The sequence below is a fragment of the Trichoderma harzianum genome, assembly GCF_003025095.1.
Source record: "Trichoderma harzianum CBS 226.95 unplaced genomic scaffold M431scaffold_13, whole genome shotgun sequence".
NCBI classification, from domain to species: Eukaryota; Fungi; Ascomycota; class Sordariomycetes; order Hypocreales; family Hypocreaceae; genus Trichoderma; species Trichoderma harzianum.
In genome coordinates, this window is record NW_020209261.1 from 580,402 (window position 1) to 595,326 (window position 14,925).

At 52.5% G+C, this 14,925-nt stretch overlaps 6 protein-coding genes across 6 annotated transcripts; all 6 read left to right on the forward strand.

Moving 5' to 3' along the window:
• The first annotated feature begins 1,202 nt into the window (after window positions 1-1,202).
• On the forward strand, window positions 1,203-1,727 carry M431DRAFT_246379 (hypothetical protein). The gene has a single exon (XM_024913748.1). The coding sequence runs from the start codon at window positions 1,292-1,294 to the stop codon at window positions 1,571-1,573; it is 282 nt and encodes a 93-aa protein (XP_024770515.1). The 5' UTR covers window positions 1,203-1,291; the 3' UTR covers window positions 1,574-1,727.
• A 154-nt stretch (window positions 1,728-1,881) lies between these two features.
• Window positions 1,882-2,844, forward strand: M431DRAFT_8888 (hypothetical protein; the record flags this gene model as incomplete). Its single annotated transcript, XM_024923956.1, has 1 exon — window positions 1,882-2,844. The coding sequence occupies one exon, from the start codon at window positions 1,882-1,884 to the stop codon at window positions 2,842-2,844; it is 963 nt and encodes a 320-aa protein (XP_024770516.1).
• A 727-nt stretch (window positions 2,845-3,571) lies between these two features.
• M431DRAFT_511746 (hypothetical protein) lies at window positions 3,572-5,177 on the forward strand. The gene is made up of 4 exons (XM_024919718.1): window positions 3,572-3,747; window positions 3,841-3,893; window positions 3,971-4,139; window positions 4,226-5,177. Exons 1-4 carry the CDS (start codon window positions 3,713-3,715, stop codon window positions 4,857-4,859), a joined length of 891 nt encoding a protein of 296 aa, XP_024770517.1. The 5' UTR covers window positions 3,572-3,712; the 3' UTR covers window positions 4,860-5,177.
• A 440-nt stretch (window positions 5,178-5,617) lies between these two features.
• Window positions 5,618-8,987, forward strand: M431DRAFT_511747 (hypothetical protein). The gene has a single exon (XM_024919719.1). It carries the CDS (start codon window positions 5,643-5,645, stop codon window positions 8,883-8,885), a length of 3,243 nt encoding a protein of 1,080 aa, XP_024770518.1. The 5' UTR covers window positions 5,618-5,642; the 3' UTR covers window positions 8,886-8,987.
• A 690-nt stretch (window positions 8,988-9,677) lies between these two features.
• M431DRAFT_485547 (carbohydrate-binding module family 50 protein) lies at window positions 9,678-10,196 on the forward strand (the record flags this gene model as incomplete). The annotated part of the gene is made up of 1 exon (XM_024916297.1): window positions 9,678-10,196. One exon carries the CDS (start codon window positions 9,678-9,680, stop codon window positions 10,194-10,196), a length of 519 nt encoding a protein of 172 aa, XP_024770519.1.
• A 324-nt stretch (window positions 10,197-10,520) lies between these two features.
• On the forward strand, window positions 10,521-14,537 carry M431DRAFT_246458 (hypothetical protein). The gene is made up of 3 exons (XM_024913749.1): window positions 10,521-10,832; window positions 11,023-13,327; window positions 13,531-14,537. Exons 1-3 carry the CDS (start codon window positions 10,787-10,789, stop codon window positions 14,474-14,476), a joined length of 3,297 nt encoding a protein of 1,098 aa, XP_024770520.1. The 5' UTR covers window positions 10,521-10,786; the 3' UTR covers window positions 14,477-14,537.
• The last annotated feature ends 388 nt before the right edge of the window (window positions 14,538-14,925 follow it).

A 14,925-nucleotide genomic window follows, 5' to 3' on the forward strand; every position in this document is an offset into this window, starting at 1 on the left:
CATAAACAAGAATTTTGGGCTGTTGTTGGATTTGAAAGAGTGCTGATGTCAGATGACACGTTGGTTTTCTCGTCTTGATCCAGTTCAGTTCCTGCAAGCTGAGTAATTTAAAAATAAACATGATTTTTGTGTTTTTTAAAGTCTATGATGCGAACGGGGTGTGTTTTGCCTCGATCCTTTTTACAACTTAACTTGGTAATGGATGAGCGGTCTATATATAGGGCAGCCTAACCACCAAATATCAAGGCACTCACTCGCCACATGAACGGCTCTCGTTTCTTCCAGGTGGCTCAGTAAGATCTCTCTTCCAGGTGGCTCAGTAAGACCTTTCTTCCAAAGTGGCTCAGTAAGACCTTTTGTCGAAATTGGCGGGGTTGGCGACCCCCGTTTTGGATCACACCAGAATGCTGACAGCTCCAGAACAAGGCGGCGAGCTAAGACTAGCAGTAGCAGGGCAGGGCAGGGCAGGGGGGGTTGCTGGGTGTGGTTGTTTCCGAGAGGAACCACTCCGTGCCGAGTGTATTAATAGATGGGTTGCTGGAGATCTTACAGAGCAGAGCAGAGCAGAGCAGAGCTGAGCAGAGCTCCTTTTTGGAGGGGCGAAGAGGGTTTGTCAATCACATGTTTGTTGTTCATTCTGTAAGGGGTTGTATAAGTCGAGGTCATTCAGTAGATAATACGGAGTACTTGGCCAGCATTAAATCGAATAGCAGTGTAAATGAAGAAGAAAATGAACTGGGTAAATCATCGAGGATATCGGAGAACAGCGCAGATGGCGGAAAATAAAACAAAAGGAGAAGAAGGGTGCACAAGGTGCGGAACATTTCGTTCGGCTTGGGTTGATCCCAGAAAGAAAGTGGACAAGCAACAAGCAGAAGCAGCCCAATGGATCAATATGCTAAAATTGGCACTCTACTCTGTTCCTTGTCTTTGCTCCGTATCTGTTCTCTGGCCTCTGACTGGACCTGGGGTGAGCCTGCGCCCCGTCGGGCTGCGGCTGACGATCCCTGCATACCTCTGGACAGAGGAGAGAAAAAAGTTGCCTTTAGTGCTCATGCTCATGCTTCTTTTCTTGCTTAGGCCTGGGCTGCAATTTGGGCGGCTCGCCGCGTGATTGGCAAACGCAAACGAGGGCATTCCCGAGAGGCAAGTCGAAGGTTGGCCCCAGCCACAGGGCAATGTGGGAACTGACCGTCATATGCATATGGGGGAAGGGAAAAGTACATGTAGCAGGAGGGAATTGATATAGCCGGATCACAGTCTATGCGGTGTCCCGTGTCTGGTGTTTTTGATGAAGTGTTCCTCCGCCCGCCTTGACCCTGTTCTGTTGCGGCTCTTCTCTCTCTTCTCTCCATCCCTCTTTTGTTTTATCCGTCTCTCTCACTCATTTCACTTTCGCTTTCCGCTGGGCTCCATCTACGATCCACCCTCCTTGGTTGTTTTCTTGCCCTGTAATACGACTCTAAATCTGGATCTGACGTCCCACGGACCGTCTGTGCGACCGCCTCCCTCGAGTTTGACCTGCGCCCAATCCAATCCACTCCATACATACGAACCTCGCCCAGAATTTTAGGAGACTTTTCTTTTTTTGTTTTCATCCTTTTGCATATTCAATTATTTTGTCTTTCCACTGAGCTTATCGTGACGCAAAATTGACTCTACGATTGCAACGACGGGCATTGGAGCTGCTGCATACAGATACGACATACAAACAAAAATAGACAAGGGTGGACCAACAAACAGCATAACAGACCAACGCAATACAACCCAACCCAGCAGGCTGTCGATAATTATCACTCCCCAGGACAGCGGGGAGAGAGGTTGGATCCTACGAGAAACAAAAGGACAAAAAAAACAAACCCCCAAATCACAGCCGCCACAATGCCTCGCAGACGACTATGGGCCTTGACCTCTCTTTTCTTCCTCCTCGCCCCAGCGCTCGCCGCCGAGGTCCACGCCGACTTCTCCTTCTATCCCGTCGGCGCCCAGAGCTGTCTCAGCCAGGCTGCCACAACGTCGAAATGCGACGGCAACACCGTCATGGACCTCAACACTTGTCTGTGTGGCAATTGGGGCAACTTTGTGATTCTGGCCGCCATATGCATTGGCAAGAACGACAAGGCGGATGCGGTGCCGGTGTATAAGACGATGGTGTCTGCGTGTGCGGACTCCAATACGCCGCTGAACGTGGCTCCGAATGTGTTTTACGGAGCTGTTAATGGCCAGGTCACGACGACGACCTCGGCGGCAACAACAATGACGACGTCGACGACGACGACGAGCGCGACGACCACAGCGACGAGCACCACCGCGACTTCGACAAGCACGAGCACCGCGGTGCCTGTCAGCGAGAACCTGTCGACGGGCGCGACAATCGGCATCGCACTCGGCGCGTCGTTTGGCGGCGTGGGCGCCATCGCAGGGCTCGTCTACTACCTGCTCCGCCGCTCCAAGAACCAAGGCGAGGAGTACAACCCCATGCTACTACCCAATTCCAACGAGGAAGCCCGCTTCAGCGGCCAGCCACCACTCTCAGAGCCGACGCCGTCGCCGGGCATCACGAGCACCTTCTCCGAGGCCAAGCGGGCGTCGTGGGTGTCGCCGCTGCAGAGCCCAGATCCGTACCGCTACTCGGCGGCGACGTGGGATGCGACGCAGGGCGCGTACAAGGGGCCCTATGCGCCTCCGGAGGGCGCCGTGGAGTTGCCGCCGCAGACGGCGAGTGTTGCGAGCAGTACTTCGGGCATGGTGTTTGAGATGGATGCTACGACGTCGCAGCAGTCGTTGGGGCCGGTTGAGATACAGGGGGATGTACCGCCGTTTACAGACCACGGGAGGAGGTGATTTTCATGATCAGGTGCTGTTTGTGTGTATGCGTTTTATTCTGGTTTGCGGTCTTCGTTTCTATATTTACATGTTAGCCGGGAGTCATTGCTGCGAAGAGGGTACATATTGATTCTGGAAGAATATACAGCCAAAGGCTGGTGGCGTTGTTTTTTTCTCTTCGTCTTGTTTTTTTTTTCTACTCTGGAAATATGGAGTACACAGAGTGCATTGCGTGGAATTGATCTGAGCGGCTGGGGAGTTGGACATGTCTCGCACCATCGATTGATTTTGGTAGAAGCGTGTAGTGAAAAAAGAAGTGCCGTTTTTGCTGTTGACCATGAGTTAGTAATGATGTGGCTATGGGATGGCTTACTTTATGTCGCTGAGTGAGATGGGCAAGGCTGTGGATGCCAAGAGATGGGTTCCTAGATGAGATTGACGATCTCAACGCACTGATAATAAGATCTAGGGCTAAGAAAATGGTGGGAGTTGAGAGAAAGAATATACAATATACTTCATTGCAATGCGAGAGGATTTAGTGAACATTTTCTTATTGCCAATTAGCTGCACGCCTCATGCAGTGTAACCTAAAGATTGATTCCATGTTCACATGTCATCAACGTAAATCAAGATGAGATCCTTCTTCTACAACTTATAGAATGGCTTCTACAGGACATGAAGCTCCAGAATACAGGTACCTCATGTACAAGCCAATTCCGCTAGAATGGGGGCCCTGATTGGATGGATCGGAATCGATTGCAGATTTAGCATGTGCCAGCCCACCGGCATTAGATGATAAACACAAGAGCTTCGAGCCCAATTCCTCTCCCCCCGCATCTGGAGCTTTTTTCTGCTCCATCTCCGTTCCAGCATTCAAACATCAGAGATGGCTTCAGAAAAGAAATCCGTCCTCATTACGGGGTATGCATCTAAATTGCAGCTGATTTTACATATTTCATTTACTTCTCGTGTGTTTGGGCGTCTCTAATAAGCACTGACATTTGATGATTATAGCTGTACGCCCGGAGGCATTGGCCATGCTCTAGCCTTGGAGTTCCATCGCAAAGGTGCGTCAACCGCATTTATATCTCAACATGTGCATTTCCAAATTGCTGACTTTGAGGATGTCTTGGGGAACTTGCAGGCTGTCATGTCATTGCTACAGCACGTAATCCCGATGTGCTCAAGGATTTGGCGGCCATGGGCATGAGCGCCGTCCAGCTGGATGTCACCAACGGCGACAGCATCAGGGCTTGCAAGGCCGAGGTTGCCAACATCACCGGCGGCAAGCTTGATGTTCTTGTCAACAATGCGTAAGGAGCCTCCCTATTCTTCAGAGCGTTGATATACACGCCATCTCTTTGTCGTCATCTACATTCACTAACAGCGAGCCTGGCAGCGGCCGGACTCACACCATCCCGGCTCTAGACATTGAGATAGACGATGTCCGGCAGACGTATGAGACCAACGTCTTTGGCCCCATGTTCACGACCAAGGAATTCGCCGAGCTCCTCATCGCCGCGCGAGGCCTCGTCGTCAACGTCTCCTCCATCAGCTCCATCAGCCCTTACATCTTCGGCTCCGTCTACGCCTCCACCAAGGGAGCCATCAACAGCTACTCGCGCGTGCTCCGCCTGGAGCTCAAGCCCTTCAACGTCCGCGTCATGGTCGCCATGGCCGGCACCGTGCGGTCTCAGATCGCCAGCCACCAGCACCGCGCGCTGCCCAGCACGTCGCTCTACATGCCCATCAACGACTTTTTCCAGCGCCGTCTGGTCTTTAGCCAGAACAATGCCACGGTGCCGACTGAGGTGTTTGCGAGGAAGCTCGTGGCTTCGGCGCTCAAGGGAGAGGGATATCTTGGGGGCTTGATCGGTGGCTCGCCGGATTGGTTTTGGGCGGGAGGATTCTCGACGCAGGTTTGGCTGCTTTCGATGGTCCCGGCCTGGGTTTCTGAGTGGGCGATGGGTGTGTTCTTTGGAATTGCCAGCTTGAAGAGGACTATCACTCAGGCACGTCTGAAGCAGAATTAGACTTGGGGATGAGGGTTACCAGAGTGCCCGATACGGCCGGTCCAAAGCGGGCTTTTTGTTTGGGAGGTCCGATGTAGGGGCTTTCTCTTATTGTTTAATATCATGAGTCACTACCCATTTCGTATTGTATTGTTGGAGAGTGCCTTTGTCATTGGATGGTGGCTAATGCACCTATCACAGCTCGGGGATTTCCTTATATGGTAACCTGGAAATCCCTTGCTGCACCACCGTAAACGATGCTTGACTCGCCGCAGATTAATATTCAATAAAGAATCATAGCCACATCGATACCAATAGACGATTCAATTAAATTGCACCGCATAGCGTTTTCTTTTCAGCTGATAGAATCTCGTTCATGTCAACACCCGTCATCCCTGCTATAACGGCTGACCTAACTCATCGTACCACTAGCTTAGGGGCTGAAGCAAAGCACCGCCTCAGGCAACACTCAAGGCAGCCTCAACATCAACTTTGAACCTTTTTGGATTACTCTCTTTCTTCCCCGTGCTCTTCCCCGTAGGCAAGTTCGGCACTGACTCAACGGCCAAATCTGTCCAATGGCCTTTGTTCGGATCGGCGTGACTCAACCGGAGCGCCTGCCGGGAGGCTCGCCTCTGGCTAATAAGCTTTTATTTGTTTACTCATAACGGCATATATACATGTACCTATATATATGTCATGTCCACATACAATGAATCATCCATCTAAATCAGCTCTCTCCTCATTCCAACTTCAAGGCCCTTTCCCTTGTGACTTGGACTCAGAAGGACCAGATTCGCCAAGATGTCATCAGCATCAGCATCATCACAGGATGCGGCCAAGGGCCCTTTCGACCTCCTGTTGCTAATGGATGCCACTTCGTCCATGAGCACCTTTATCGACGCCCTCAACAAGTCTCTTCCAGAAGTCATCAGCATTTCAGCACTGACAGGATGCTTTGAGAGAATAGGAGTCCTCGCCTACCGTGACTACTGTGACGGAAGCGACAAGCTTACCGCGTGGTCGGGCTGGTGCTCGCCCGCGGGAAAGGTCCAGGGAGAAGATGTTGTATCACAGGAAACTGTACTTGAAATGGCTCGCAAGATGATACCCTATGGCGGCGGTGATTGGCCAGAGGCTACAAAGACGGGTCTTGCAAAGGCACACAGCGTCATGAGACCAGAGGCAACGACAATCATCTTGCTGTATGCGGATGCTCCTCCTCATTTCAAGGAAATCTCTGACAGGGACAACTTTAACATGGAGCGCACGGCACTTGCAAACTCCAAGCTGTGGGGGAAAGACGGAAAGCTATTCATAGACTGGACATCAGCAGCCAGGACACTTCGATCTGGACCAAAGAAGGCTGTGGTGTTTAGCATGATCCAGCAGATTAGCGTCAACGCACTCTCGCCCTACCTGTATCTATCCACAGTCACAGGGGGCCATTTGTTTGAGATTGAGCACATGGTGTCGGATAAAATCTCCCAGTTGACTATTGGTGTCTTGCTTACATGGATGAGACTTGGAAAGGCAGTCGCCGACTCGAACACGCAGCTTGGGTACTTGACAAAATACAAGTCGACCACGGATATCCTAACAGCCACCAATGAGGAAGATAAGCTCATGGAGAAGTACGTTGCCAAGGGCAATTATGGACGAACCCCAGCTATACGCATATGCAGCGACAATGTTGAGACCCAGCCTGTCACCCTTGGCGTCGTGCCAGGCCTCATCAAGACCCGCGGCCCCAAGGTTGAGAGCTTCGCCGAAAGGTACACCAACGATACGAATTACAAGGAAATGGCCATTCGGCAGCTCAGAACCATCATTGAGAGTAACGTGTCGGCCATCTCATTGAATCCCATCTTTGGAAGTCTGTGGCGGGTTGTCTGCAATGATCGGCTCAACCCTGCGCGGGATGAGCTCATTCCACTCTTTGGCCTTCACGTGGACAGGATCTCGAACGCTGATGAAAAGGCACGAATGAAGGCGTGGCTAGCTGAGTCGTACAACTACGCTGATGAGATCAACGCACTGATCGAGGCCGTGGCCCCTGAAGATCGCTTCCCGATGCTATTCCTGGATCCCACAGCAGGCTTTGGATTCGTGGAGGATAGTGAGGGCGAGCAGCGGCGGTTGCAGGATTTTACTCGATCCGAGTTGCTTGAGATTGGAAGATCGTGTGATTACAAGATCCTCCGGCGTCTGGGCAAGGTCTTGACTCGCCTGACATTTGTTGGTACCAAGGACGAGCTGCCCCATCACATCCAGACCATGGATCCCAAGAGCGCTGTGTCTTGCGTGCCTCTCGCCCTGGCAAAGACGGAATACAACCGTGAGTTCTGGAAAATCCTCTTGCATGCCGTCCTCCCGGGAACAAAGCTGGGAGCTCGTCCCGCCTGTCTGTTGGCTGCGCTCGCACTTCGCATGGGCATCGTTCCCCTGCGAGAGGCGGCGGACAGGGAGCTACTGGCATTCAGCGGAAACTGGAACACGCTGGATATCCCTGAAACGTGGAACATGGGTTGCCTCAACCTCTTGCTAGATGCTGATAAGGACTACGAGAAGAGGGTTGCCGAGGGCGTAACAACCCGCCCTTCTGACGAGGTTAGAGTACTCTCCGTCAAAGATCGAGACACCTTCAGGGCACTCGTGGATTACAAGATGCTTGAGCTGAACCTCGACACCGCCCTTGAGGCACAGATTACCTGGACTCCGGAGAAGACAAAGGTAGCCCTAGGCCCACTTGTCATATGCAAAAAGTGCCAGTTTCCGCGATCCGTTACCATCATGGCCCATGGAGGTGTATGTGGCATGTGTGATATCGAGGGCAGTGACTGCTCGTGTTCAGCATGCAGTACAGTGCCAGAACACGAGGAACGCCTCAAGACCAACGTCTCAGCTGATCAGACAGAAGCATCGGAGGCGTACTGGGTCGAATGCGGACAGACTTCTTGCAGAGCTCAGTATGTAGTCTACAACCCTAATGATCTTCGGGTGCGTCCCAAGTGCTTCTTTTGTCGACACACCAACCGAATCTCCAAGAATGCCGAGAATAGTTACCGGAGGGATGTGGGAAAGGCACCTGCAGTCGAGTGTTCCACGTGCCTGGGCCGAATTATCTGGCCAGAAGAGTATCGGCCTGGTGACCTCGACTTATCCAAGTATCAGTGTCCTGCGTGTGTTGCCGGCAAGAAGACTATTGTCGGGGAAGAGACCACGGCACGAAAGCTGAGCAGCGAGAATAACTGGGATTGGCTTCTGAAGAATGAGGACAAGACTATTCAGCAGCCCTTCAACGGCAGGACGGTCTTTTATACGGCCTCGAACTGCAATCTCGCTGATATGGATACCAAGGTGGAGATTCTCCCTGCTTCTGGGGAGAGCAGCTTCACCATCCGTGGGAAGCTTGTGCGCAACCCCGATGAGCTCAGGGCGTCTCTGTTACACTGGGTACGCTCTCGACGAACCGAGTCTGCTACTTGTAGCTTGTGTTTCTCGAGCATTCGGAAGAACGACGCTCTCCCTGCGTGCGGGCGTTCCGGTTGCCATCAGGTCATCTGCAGCAACTGTCGTGACAGCTGGTACGGCATCAACTCCCCAGGTCGCATCCTCAACATGCCCGCCCTCAACTGCCCCTTTTGCCGCCGCCGGCCAGCTCCCAAGGCCATCAGCAAGTTCCGCCTACACCAGGTCGGCCAGCTCCGCGCTGCGCTCGAAGAGAGCGGTTCTTGGATCTACGCGTGGTGCAAAGAGTGCGGTTTCGCGAGAAAGTACGTCGAGAGGGTTTGTGCGGCAGGGGCGCCGGCTGAAGTGGCTGATTGGATATGTGAAGAATGTACGCCGTATTTGGTAGATGGGGAGAAGAAGATTCGAAAGTGTCCTGGGTGTGGAGTTGCGACGGAGAAGACGTATGGGTGTGATCATATTACTTGTCCTTGTGGGACGCATTGGTGTTATGCGTGTGGGAAGAAGAGTGATGAGGATGAGATTTATGATCATATGGAGGAGGAGCATGGGGGATTATATTGGGGAGATGACTGAGTGCATAGCAGCAATCAAGACGAGTAGAGCGTTTAAATTGAGTGTTTAACGAAAATAGCATGTTTTTAATGATAGGTTAGCAATGTTTGCAAATAATGGCGAGAGATGATGTTTTGATGTAAGTGACATGCGCCCTCCAAGTACTCCGTACGTCTCATAGTATTTTGTCGATGGCAGTACGATAAATGTGATTGAATGGAAAAGAGAAAATCGAGATTAATCATTTTATGACTTGGTTGTTTAGTATACCTATTCTCTTTCTTGTTGTTCGCATTCTTCTTCTTCAACATCAGGTAATTGTGCTGCCCAATTTACCAAGATAGGTACGTGCGAATACCTGCTCACTCTTACATCACCTCACAGATCCCTGCAGGAAAGTTACGTGGTGGCGGGTCACTGCTGATAGCGTTCCAACACTCTTCCGCAGCTAATCTGCTAACAGACGGTACAGACAGTCTCGTGCTCTTTGGAGCTTCATGTCGCTGACACGGATTCGGTTTCGGGCTGTGCCTTGGTCGTGTGCTTCGCCTCGCGTGCTTGCTTCAAATATGCTCCTGGTCTGGCCGAGGGAGCCGATGCGGTTCTTCTTCTTTTCATCATCATGAGTAGAACACGGCTCTTGTGCACGCGCGACTTGTTTTACACTTGAATTGAATCAAAACATCTACATATCCGTTGCCTTATTAATAAAACTCAACACTCCCCTGTTTTAGTATTTACGACAGCCATTTCTGGCCTGCCATCTCTACAACTACATCTACATCTGCATCTACATCTGCAAAGTAGGAAAACATGTCTCGATTCTCTCGCTACGACTCCGACGAAGAGCGCCTCCCCGGGGGCATGACCCGCGTAGGCTACGACGCCGACACTCAAGTCTACACTTTCAGCGATGTCGACGGCAGCCTCTGGGTATCCGCACCGGGCAACCAGTACGGCCGCCTGACGCGAGTCTCCGGGCCACCAGCCGCCGACGACGATGCGAGCGACTCGGAGCCGTTCCTCGAGTCGCAGACTACGCCGATGCCCAAGACGTCGTGGCGGCACGACATGATGCCGCTGCTCAACTTTGGCGTCCTGGTCGGGCTGTCGCTGCTGGTGCTCTTCTGGTTCATTGGCCGCCGGGCGCCGGAGGAGCCGCTGGAGGTCGTCGTCAAGTGTCCCGGGCGCAGCGTCACGGCTGCGGCGGGCGATTCGTGCTGGGATCTGGCCCAGGCGGAGGGCATCAGTGTTGATGATATTGTGGCGATGAATTCGGGGCTGGATTGTACCAAGCTTGCGGTTGGCTACGAGGTTTGTCTTTCGGTGTGAATTTGATTTGGGGAATCTGATGATATCATTTGGCATAAGCTTGCAGGAATCTGACATGCTTGCTCTCCATTCTCTGGTTGTCCTTTTTTCCCTTTTTCTGATTCACCACGGTTTGGGAGTTTTTGGCTTTCGTTGTCCGATCTCTTATCTCACGCTCTCTCACCTTGAATTCTCTCTGCTGCATTCCTCGAGCTTTCAATAGGTCAAACACACCTAGACAGCTAGCGCTTATTTAGCATCAAAATCTCCATCAACAAAACAGACAGCTTCAACCCCCAGATAACGGCGGCTATAATTCGGCGCAATAGCTCTTGAACTGGCCATTCACGGCTGTGAAAATGCGCTGCCGCCTGGCCTTGGCTGGTCGCAATTTTGAAACTGGGGACTCGACCCCTCGGCCAAGCGGGGCAGGAAAAAAGTCCCTGCTTGGTTGGAGTCTGGATATTAATTTTTTTTTTCCCCTCTAGGCGAAAATAAATAAAATCTTTTTTTTTCGCACCTCGTCCACAGGACCTTTTTTTTTCTTTTTCTTCTTTTTCTTCATCTTTTGCATTTCTCTTGGTCGCGGTGCTTCCAAGCGAATAGTCAGGATGGACAAGGAAAAGCTCACCCAGTTGCTGCAGGCCAGCCAAGTTCGTAAGTTACTTTGCCTCACTTTTCTTATCTCTGCGCATCTTCTTTTTCCTGCTCGTCGCGGGAGTTTGATCTCTTCTTCTCGTGAACGCGCATACCGGTTCAAGAGATGAGACTTGGAAACGAGGATGGAGATTCTATTCTACTTTACTCTACCTAAGAAAACCCTTTACTGACATCTTGTCTTGCGCAGCCAACACGGAACAGGTCAAGGCCGTCACAGCCGACCTCCAGAAGAACTACTACTCCAAGCCCGAGTCTCTTCTTCTTCTGATCGAGATCGCTCTTACACACGCAGAGAATGCTGTGCGACAGCTAGCCTCCGTCCAGGCTCTGCGCCTCGTCTCCAAGTTCTGGTCTTCCACGTCCCAGGACCAGAAGCCTCTCGTCCGCTCCCATCTTCTCGAGGGTACTCTGAAGGAGACGTCGGCTCCCAACCGCCACTCTCTGGCGCGCCTGGTTGCTGGCATCGTGGGCGAGGATATGGAGGCTGGCGATGGCGAGGACTTCCTGAAGCAGCTCCTACCTCTCAACACCAGCGATAATGTCGTCCACCGTGAGGTCGGCTCCTTCGTTCTCTATGCCATGCTGGAGGATGAGCCTACTCACTTCGGTGACCACACTGATCAGCTGCTCCAGCTGTTCCAGTCTCGCATCAACGATGAGAGCAAGGAGGTCCGCATGAACATTGTTCGCGCCATTGGCGCCATCCTCATGCTCATCGACCCCGAGGAGGACCCCAATGCCCTCAAGATCATGCAGGGCTTCGTCCCCAGCCTGGTCAACATTCTCAAGGCTACCGTTGAGGCTGGCGACGAGGAGAGCTACGGCACCGTCTTTGACGTCTTCCACTCCTTCATTGCCTATGACTCTGCCCTCCTCTCCCTTCACCTGCGCGACCTGCTCATGTTCATGATTGAGCTGGCTGGCAACACCAACGCCGAGGACGATCCTCGTTCTCAGGCTCTCGGCTTCCTCATCCAGGTCGTCTCTTACCGTCGCATGAAGATTCAGGCCATGAAGGATGTTGGCGCTGAGCTCATGATCAAGGCTATGCACATCGTCATTGACCTGGACTCCGAGGATGAGGAGGACATGTCTCCTGCCAGAGTCGCCATCAGCTTGATTGACCAGCTGGCCAACGAGCTCCCCCCTCGCCAGGTTATTGTGCCTCTCCTCGAGCAGTTCCCTCTCTTCGCCACTAACCAGGACCCGCGCTTCCGTATGGCTGCCATGCTGGCCCTCGGCAACGCTGCAGAGGGTGCTCCTGATTTCATCTCCACCCAGCTCCAGCCTCTCCTCCCCACCATCATCAACCTGCTGCTCGACTCCGAGCTCAAGGTCAGACACGCTGCCCTCGTTGGCCTCATCCACCTTGCCGAGGAGATGGCCGATGAGATGGTTTCCCACCACCAGCAGATCATTGAGGCTGTCCTGAAGAACCTGGAGTCTGCTTCTCAGGGTCCTTCTGACAAGACCAACATCAGCATCATCCGATGCGCCTGTGGTGCCCTCGACACCTTTGGTGACGGCATCGACACCAAGATCATGGCTCAATACGGCCCTACCCTGATTGGACCCATGGTCAAGCTGCTTGACCACGAGGACTTTGGCGTCAAGGCTGCCGCCGCCTCTGCTCTCGGTGCCATTGCCGCTTCCATGGAGAAGGACTTCCAGCCCTACTTTGAGAACGTCATGAAGTCTCTTGGCAACTTTGTCATGATCAAGGACAGCGAGGATGCCATGAACCTCCGAAGCTCCACCTGCGACAGCTTGGGCCGTATTGCCCTGGCTGTTGGCCCCGAGGCCTTCCAGCCCTACGTCATGGACCTCATGAAGGCCAGCGAGGAGGCTCTCAGCCTCGACAACCCCAGACTCAAGGAGACCAGCTTCATTCTCTGGTCCAACCTGTCCAAGGTCTACCACGAGCAGTTTGAGCACTTCCTCGACGGTGTCTTCAAGGGCATCTTTTCCTCCCTGGAGCTGGAGGACGAGGAGCTGGATATCCCTGGCCTCGACGCCAGCCAGCTCGAGGATGGCCACCTCATTGTGGGAGGAAAGCGCATCAAGGTCAAGGCTCACAGCGAGGAGGACCTTGCCATTGCTAGTGGCGGCGAGGACGAGTGGGATGACATTGAGGATCTCGCAGACCTCGCTGGTGGCACCACCGCCGTTGCCATGGAGCAGGAGATTGCCCTTGACGTTCTCGGAGACGTCATCTCCAACTCTTGCAACATGAACAACCTCGAGACTTACGTCGAGAAGACCATCGAGAAGGTTGTTCCCTTCACCGACCACGACTACGAGGGCTGCCGTAAGACTGCCATTTCTACTCTCTGGCGAATCTATGCCCGCGTCTTCCAGGTTTGGGAAGAGGGCTCTGGTTCCAAGTGGCAGCCTGGCATCCCCCCCAAGCCTACTCCCCCTGAGTCCATTGTCAAGATTGGCCAGACTCTCCACGAGTCTACCATGACCATTTGGGCCAATGACAGCGACCGGTATGTTTCCCTATGCCTTATTTCTATTTATTATCACCCCACCATTTGCATGATGACAACATTGCGTTATACCCAGCTCACTCAGATGCAAAATGCACTTGCTGAGAACGCGTGTAATCTACTTCTGATCTTGCTCCTATTCTATCACACTATTGTTTCTAAATCTTGAAATTTGGGTGTCTTTGCTAACCGAAGCAAACTAGGTCTGTTGTTACCGACATCAGCCGCAACGTTGCTGCCACCCTCAAGGCCTGTGGTCCTGCTGTCCTCGCTTCCAAGGATGGTATGCTGCAGGAGGTTGTCTCAGTCGTCACTCTTCTCATCACCCGCTCTCACCCTTGCCAGCTGGATCTCGGCGACGAGGACGAGGAGCAGGAGGTTGAGGATGCCGGATCTTCCGAGTACGACTGGCTGGCCATTGACACTGCTCTCGATGTCATTGTTGGCCTTGCTGCCTCTCTGGGTCCTGACTTTGGCGAGCTGTGGCAGATCTTTGAGAAGGCCATCTTCAAGATGGCCAGCTCAACTGAGGATCTCCAGCGCTCCACTGCCATCGGCACCATTGCTGAGATCATCAAGTACACTGGCCAGGCCGTCACCCCCTACACCGAGTCTATTGGACAGGCCCTCATGCGCCGTCTCTCGGACCCTGATGCCCTGACCAAGTCCAACGCCGCCTACGCTGTTGGTCTGCTGGTCTTCCACTCCACCGACACCGCCAAGACTATCCCCATCTACCCTCAGCTTTGGGAGAAGCTTGAGCCCATGCTGGCCATCCAGGAGATGCGCATCACCGACAACGTCGCCGGTGCTCTCTCTCGCATGATGATCAAGCATGCCGACGCTGGCTTCGTTGCCCAGGCTCTCCCCGCGATTGTCAACATCCTGCCTCTCCAGGAGGAGTACGAGGAGAACGAGCCCATCTACCAGGCCATCCACGCTCTCTACGATCAGTCCAACGAGACCGTCCAGCAGCTGACTCCTCAGCTGATTGGCATCTTCGAGAAGGTCCTCTCACCCCCTGAGGACCAGCTCGAGCCCGAGACTCGCCAGCTCCTCAGCCGAACCGTGCAGGCTCTGTACGGAGCTAAGCCGGAGCTGTTTGCGAACCACCCCAACCTGCTGCAGTTGGCCAGTGCATCTCAGTAGAGCATGAGTAGTGATGGCCATGCAACGTGGATGAGAGAAATGAAAAAAAGAATGCGGAAAAAGCAAATGGCGATTTGGACGATGAAGACATGAAGACATGACCTATACCCCTTTTGATGAGTTACACACAAAAATATGTTGATGGGATGAAGGAGGGTATACTAGGGAAAAAACAACAAAATTGGGAAGCGTTTAATAGAAGGGTTGGCTTGAGGGTTGACTCGAACAGCATAGAATATATATATGTTGGACTTTTTGGGAGGCTGGTTTTGAAGTCGAAAATACAAAATGACAATATGATGATGAACATCACTCTTTCAAAATGCTTGCTTAATGGTCACTGTTTGTTATGTGAAGATAATATGTATGTTCAATGCTATGCCTATGTACTAATGCTGATGACGATGCAAATGGATAAGTTGAAAACGTTACACCAACCCATGAAGTTT

Excerpts from the sequence above, each read along its gene's own strand:
- M431DRAFT_511746 (XM_024919718.1), top strand. The coding sequence starts at position 3,713 with ATGGCTTCAGAAAAGAAATCCGTCCTCATTACGGG. Across the intron at positions 3,748-3,840 it reads AAATCCGTCCTCATTACGGG|CTGTACGCCCGGAGGCATTG; the intron begins GTATGCATCTAA and ends TGATGATTATAG. Across the intron at positions 3,894-3,970 it reads CTTGGAGTTCCATCGCAAAG|GCTGTCATGTCATTGCTACA; the intron begins GTGCGTCAACCG and ends GGGAACTTGCAG.
- M431DRAFT_511747 (XM_024919719.1), top strand. The coding sequence starts at position 5,643 with ATGTCATCAGCATCAGCATCATCACAGGATGCGGCCAAGGGCCCTTTC.
- M431DRAFT_246458 (XM_024913749.1), top strand. The coding sequence starts at position 10,787 with ATGGACAAGGAAAAGCTCACCCAGTTGCTGCAGGCCAGCCAAGTTC. Across the intron at positions 10,833-11,022 it reads GCTGCAGGCCAGCCAAGTTC|CCAACACGGAACAGGTCAAG; the intron begins GTAAGTTACTTT and ends TGTCTTGCGCAG. Across the intron at positions 13,328-13,530 it reads TGGGCCAATGACAGCGACCG|GTCTGTTGTTACCGACATCA; the intron begins GTATGTTTCCCT and ends GAAGCAAACTAG.
- M431DRAFT_246379 (XM_024913748.1), top strand. The coding sequence starts at position 1,292 with ATGAAGTGTTCCTCCGCCCGCCTTGACCCTGTTCTGTTGCGGCTCTTC.